Source organism: Danio rerio, chromosome 15, assembly GCF_052040795.2.
Source record: "Danio rerio strain M-AB ecotype USA chromosome 15, GRCz13ab, whole genome shotgun sequence".
Taxonomy (NCBI): Eukaryota; Metazoa; Chordata; class Actinopteri; order Cypriniformes; family Danionidae; genus Danio; species Danio rerio.
This window is the reverse complement of record NC_141035.1, coordinates 9,387,423-9,394,519: the sequence shown is the minus strand read 5'-3', so window position 1 is coordinate 9,394,519 and position 7,097 is coordinate 9,387,423. Positions and strand designations below refer to the sequence as shown.

The window sequence follows — 7,097 nt, the reverse complement described above, 5'->3', positions numbered from 1 at the left end:
TTACGTAGCGGAAGGGGCGGAGCTATCGGACGCACATGTTGAATAACTTTATTTAATTTGGATGGTGAAAGCAAAATTCTTTTACGAGAGTGATTATAGCGCCTCCCGATAGTGATTGCGGCAATACTCACGGCAGGTAATATTTGATAATTCGGCCGTTTACTTCAATGATTTGGCAACCGTCAAACGTCATCAGGGAAACGGTTTGAATTTCCGCTTAGTAAAAAAAACATTAGTGTGCCATTTGGGACGACACTACATACATATACTACCCTGTTGAGTGTGTAAGTGCATAAGTACATAGTGCATGAGTGCATAGTGTATAGTGTGCCATTTGGGACGCAGCTAAACATTAGTGCTCCATTTGGGACGACACTAAATACAATACTATTCTGTTGAGTGTATAAGTGCATAAGTACATAGTACATAAGTGCATAGTGTATAATATGCCATTTAGGACGCAGCTTTAATTTTACCGGCTGAATGAGTGCATCATCCGGGTAATTAAAGTGCACTTATTATTTTTAGAGTTTTCAGTGTGAACGCACTACTTACACTGTTTACACTACAAAATGACGTAGAATAGTGCATAAGTATGCGATTTGGGACGCAGCGATGTCTAAATGCATTAAGATGCTGTCATGTGATTGGCTGATTAAGTTTGCGCTAACAAGCAGTTGGACAGGTGTACACAATAAAGTGGCTGGTGAGTGTAAATCGATCTGTCTGTCTATTTTTCTTCATTAAGAATCTACAAAAACTGTAGATTTTATTATTTATCACAGTTTTCCCAACAATGATGATAGATAGATAGATAGATAGATAGATAGATAGATAGATAGATAGATAGATAGATAGATAGATAGATAGATAGATAGATAGATAGATAGATAGACAGTGGCGTAGCGCAAAATGCGGAGGCCCCCCTGCAGGGATCACCGATGGGGCCCCCAGTTTTCAAGGGGGTCGGGGGGGTTTGGGGGCGGCAGAGCCAGAGATATACACATATACACATATATCTATGATCGGGAGTTTTCCTGGACGTTAGTATTTTTATTTTTATTTCAATTATGAAAATTATAATTTTACATCACTTTTCTACATTGATGGATCAGTGATCGCATGGGCATTCCTGACAAAAAGCTTGTGTTTGTGTGTACAGAAATGTACTGTCCACCTCCCTGTTAAATTTGATCTAATCATGTCCTGAAACACAGCTCCTCTCCTGCTTTCACTTCTCATACTGATGGAGGGAGCGATTTGTTTGTGAATGAATCTCCATTATGAACGACTCCTTCACTAGCCGACAATTATACAAGTTTCTGGCACCGCAGCATCTCGTTGTCATATTTCTTTTTCATTGTTTGCTGATTTTATTCAATAAAGCTAGCATAAACCGAGTGTTTAGTGCGAATTGGAGCTACTTTGACTTATAGTGAATGCAGTAAGTGGCTGTATTATTATCATTAACGCTACCTGTTTAGCACAAATTTCAGAACATACAAAAACGTAAAAAACTTAATCCTACCTATGGAATGTTCTGCCTTTGTGCTTTGTTTTCTTTGTTTGCTCGTTACTACACTCGTAGACAGCGCTACGGTCCCGCATCTTCACGTAATTACACTTGTCTAGTGCGACTGAATGACATTTGTCCTGGGAGCACTGTACCAATGTGGCGGCGCTATTGACGCATGCTCAGGGTCCCTATACAATATCTATTGTATATATCTATGTCACAAATTGAGGTGCGGGGAAAGGAGGCGGAGTGGCGTGACAACGCGGGGAATCCTTCACAAACTGAGGAGCGATCACAAACCGAAAGCGGCGAGAGCGTCAAAGTAGCCAGAAGTCAATCATTTTTTAACGAGAACCGGCGGCGAGAAACAGCGGCGCGTCTTCATTGGCTATGACGCGGTTCGGCGGCAAGCAATCAGAATGAAGTAGTCCACCGCTTGAGAGGTGTTCAGAGAACACAGACCTGTAAACTTTGGTTCCGTCCACAGTTGTTCCCAAGAGTTTGATTATTGCGGTTCCTGGATTTTCAATTTTTGAAAATCGTGACAACGTGGGGCCCCCTAATCACGCGGGGCCCCCCCGCGGTGCGTGCCCTGCGGGCCCGTCCGCTACGCCACTGTAGATAGATAGATAGATAGATAGATGGATAGATAGATGGATAGATAGACAGACACACAGACATTAAGTGTAATTGTCTTAATGACCAGCAGATGGCATCGAGTACTAAAATATCTTTGAACAAATATTTACTAACACTTGAACTTACATTGTTTACGCAAACATTTTACAGAAAACATTGTCATTGTTGATGTTATTATGGTTGAATGCTGTATTGTTTTCATTTTAAAAATCTTACCAGCTTTGATATTTTGTTATAAAAAATTACGACTTTCAAGTCATTCGAGAGTACTTAATATGGTTGTATATTAATTACATGTTATATAAATGACTGATTTCAAGAAATCGATACGAAAACAACTTTCTTTTTTCGTGCAGACGATCCAGCCAATCACGGCGCGCCTGGTGACGTCGTCGAGATGAAAGCATTTCTGCATCAAACACGCGCAGATCCAATCACACACACACACTCACACACTCACTCGCCGCTTTCAGGAGCTCGCAGGAGGACTTTTCTCTTTCTCTTACTCGTATCGGAGTGTCTGGCATTTGGGATTTACTCATGGAGTAAGTGACCGGGGCTGTTTAAAGCGCCTTTGTCTCGGACTTGTCTGCAGCTTTGATGTTCTTGCAGATGGGAGATCAGATTACAGGAATCAGACCGCAGGCTTTCATTTGAGGAGCTGTTCATCCAGCGCGGGACCCGGACAGACTCTGGATCTCCAACCCTTACTGAGCGCAGATCACCGGAGACCGACACACCGGTAAGAAAGTTCTCACAAACAGAAACCAGATATCAGTGCAGAAATCAGGAAACTTAAAAAAACTGACTTACACCCACAACTTAGGAATTATAAGACTTTTTATTTATTTATTTATTTATTTATTTATTTATTTATTTATTTATTTATTTATTTATTTATTTATTTATTTATTTATTTATTTAATTGTTTGTTTGTAGTAGCCCAATAAAATACTTTTAAGTAGGTGTTGCATATTCTTTGTATGTATTGTCATTTTGTTGTTGTTGTTGTTGTTATTGTTATTATTATTATTATTATTATTATTATTATTATTATTATTATTATTATTATTATTATTATTATTATAAGCTTATCACAAATTTATCAATATCAATATTTTATTATGCACATTTTGATTTAAATTTGTTTATAGTAGTAATAATAATAAAACTAATAATTATATTGCATATTGTTTATTTGTATTATTATGTGGTGCTATTATTATTATTTATTATTATTATTATTATCATCATTATTTTTTATTATTGTTATGATTATTGTTATTATTATTCGTATTTTTGTTGTTGTTGTTGTTATTTTATTATTATTGTTATTATTAATAATATTATTATTATTATTCATATTTTTTATTAGTGTTGTTAATATTATTATTTTGTTTTTATTATTATTATTATTATTATTATTATTAGTAGTAGTAGTAGTATTTTTATTGTTATTATTATTTTATTATTATCTTATTTATCACAATTTTTCTTTCAAAATATATCAATATTTTACTATTCACATTTGATTAAAGTCTGTTTTTAATACATAAAACAAAGCAGTGTGAAATAATAATAACAATAACAATAATAATAATAATTAGTTATATAATTGTTATATATTAATATATAATAAGTAATGTCTATATTGTAAGTACAAGTACTGCATATAGTGTATAATATAGTATTACACAGTATATTACTGCAATGTTACGCAAAACATTATATTAATAATTAATTTAGATACAGACATAAAGTAAACCTTATAAGTGATACTTTTATATTATCATAGTACATTTCTGAAACTAATCTTGTAAACTCTTGTTCTGTGTACAAATAGTATAATAAAAAAGGTCAAAAAGTACAAAAGCTTCATAATATAAACACGATTCTGCACATAATATCTACAATATTACTGTTTATAATCTAGGGCCGGGCGATTTGGCCTAAAATCAAAATCTCGGTTAATTGAACATTTTAACTCGATTACAATTACTGAACAATTATTTTATTTATTTGTTAAATTTTCATTGCCCTCATATATATATATATATATATATATATATATATATATATATATATATATATATATATATATATATATATATATATATATATATATATTTTTTTTTTTATGAGGTAATTAATTAATGGATTGAAAAGTTGTTAATGATGTGAATCAGATATTAAATTGTTATGTACAGGAATTAATTGTGCAGTCATTGTTTGGATGTTGGAGTTCAAGGTGCAGTTTTCTAGACCATGACTTTATTATGAACATTAAAAAGGCTGTAGATTAATTATAAGCAACGGTTGCTTGTTGTTCACACAGTTTGGAGGGATAATGGCAAGCAGTGTCCTCCATTAATCATTCATCAAAGGATTTGTGCTTTCACAGTGTCAGAATGCCGCAGGCTCAGATCCTCTCCAGGTTTCCTCTTCAGAGGATACTCATCCTTCCACTGTGTGTTCTGGTACGCTTTGTTCATGTCAACACTCTTTATTATCTCTTAAAACAATGATACCATGCATTCAAATGATTTACATTATTGCTGGTATTCAAAAGTGTGAGTTTAATGTTTTAAAAGTTGTTTTGAAAGTATCTTAGGGCTGCACGATTTTGGAAAAATCAAACATTCATATTTTGCGATGTATATTGCAATATGAATACACTCTCACCAGTGACTTAATGTCTCTAATTGGAAAGAATTTATACTTTTTGATTAATTAGGATGATTTTGCAGTAGGCATGCATGGCATAAAATCTAATAAACAATCTATAAAACTTTTGGGGTTTCCCGACAACATTTTTGTTGGTGTCTGTTAGTATGGGCCAGTTTAAGATTCTGACGATATGATAACCTTGTAAAAAAATATCACGGTTTCACGATATTGTGGTTACTGCGCTAAAATATATTCTTTTTAAATGTCTAATTGTTGTTGTAATTGTTGTTAAAAGACAACAATTTTTTTTTTCCATTTGAAAACAATATATTTATTTTTTGAAAGAATTATCATATTTTAAAACAGTAAATCTGTTAGGATAAATAATTCAAACAAATCAGTGACTTCTGCTGTCTTCATTAGTTTAAAAAACACAGATTTCTATACAATTTTTAAACAGCGTCTTTGGATAACTTTCTGCTGAATATACTTCTTAAAAAAACGTATAAAAAACTAAATTAAAAATCTTACGCATACTCAAGGAATAGTTTTGTGTCTAGTGTCTGTGCTATTTGTGGTGCATTTCTGTATTTGCATGTGTTGTGAGTATTGTCATGCACAACAATCTATACTGTAAATACATAAAAATCTATAATACAATCATATAAAGATTGTTTTTATTGTTTACATTAAAGATAAAGATACGATTGAAATAAAGTACTTTATCATGTCCTGAGTCCAACAGTATTCAAGTACAGTCACTGAATGATAAAAATGTAAATAATTCTATTTAATTAATTCTAGTTAAGGTCACAAATGGTACAATCTCTTATACCTGAATGCGTTTAGGGTCATCATATAATTACATGCATTAAAATAAATGCATGCAAATGATACATTTTAATACAAACTTAACATTGCATATATCCTGCATTGTGAATATTGCAAATGATCACACTGCCCTACTTAAATGATCAAAAACACAATAAATGTGTACAATTTTGAAATATTATTTTCTTTTAGAATAGTTTTTTTCATTTTAATAATTGATAAAATACTATTTATTTCTAGAATTTAAAGCTGACTTTTTTAATATAATTTCTCTTGTCATCAGTGTCACAAGATCCTTTTTTTTAGAACATTTCTAATTATCAATTTTAACTGTTGTAAGCACTACATATTTTCATAGAAACTGTTATGATACTTTTCTATCAGAATGATTTAATCAATAGGTCAAAAGTACAGGGTTTGTAGCAATCTTTACTGTCTCTTTTGATCAATTCAACATGTCCTTTGCTTAATTAAAGTCTTATTTCTTTAAAAAAATAGAATAATAATAACCTCAAACTTTTGGATGGTAGTGTTTGCTTTTTATTACTTTGCCAAAAACATCTGATATATGGTAATATATGCAAATTGCATAAATTACATATAAGTTAATATTTGGTTTTTACATAATAATAATAATAATACACTTACCGGCCACTTCATTAGGTACATGTGTCCAACTGCCTGTTAACACAAAAGTCTAATCAGCCGATCACATCGGAGCATTTTATGCATTCAGGCATGTAGAAATGGTCAAGATGATTTGCTGTTGTTCAACCCGAGCATCAGAATAGAGAAGAAAGCTAATTTAAGTGACTTTGAATGTGGCATGGTTGTTGGTGCCAGGCTGGTCTGAGTATTTCAGAAACTTTGATCCTCTGGGATTTTCATGCACAACCATCTCTAGGGTTTACAGAGAATGGTCTGAAAAAGAGGAACTATGCAGTGAGCGGCAGTTCTGTGGGTACAAATGCCTTGTTGATGCCAGAGGTGAGAGGAGAATGGCCAGACTGGTTTAAGCTGATAGAAAGGCAACACTAACTCAAATAACCACTCGTTGCAACCGAGGTATGCCAAAAAAAATAAATAATGCGCCATGCAATAAAGCGCTAGTCATCTCAGACTGGTTTCTTGAACATGACAAGTTCACTATACTCAAATGGCCTCCACAGTCAGCAGATCTCAATCCAATAGAGCACCTTTGAGATGTGGTGGAACGGGAGATCAGCATCATGGATATGCAGCCAACAAATCTGCAGCAACTGCGTGATGCTATCATGTCGATATGGAGCAAAATCTCTAAGGAATGTTTCCAGTACCTTGCTGAATCTATGCCATGAAGGATTAGCCATGCGGGTCTGCAGGCATAATGGGGTCCAACCCGATACTAGTACGGTGTACCTAATAAAGTGGCCGGTATTTTTGAAATTTTGCAAAAAATACCATA

General features: G+C 33.4%; 1 protein-coding gene across 6 annotated transcripts in view; it reads left to right on the top strand.

Moving 5' to 3' along the window:
• The first annotated feature begins 2,591 nt into the window (after nucleotides 1–2,591).
• Nucleotides 2,592–7,097, top strand: part of tnfrsf19 (tumor necrosis factor receptor superfamily, member 19) — a 76,015-nt gene continuing 71,509 nt past the window's right edge. For 2 of the 6 annotated variants that reach the window (XM_087283075.1, XM_087283074.1), the window contains exons 1-3: nucleotides 2,592–2,700; nucleotides 2,768–2,897; nucleotides 4,557–4,632. In XM_087283075.1, coding sequence (XP_087139201.1) covers nucleotides 4,564–4,632 — 69 coding nt within the window. In that variant the 5' untranslated portion in view covers nucleotides 2,592–2,700; nucleotides 2,768–2,897; nucleotides 4,557–4,563. 6 annotated transcript variants of the gene reach the window in all.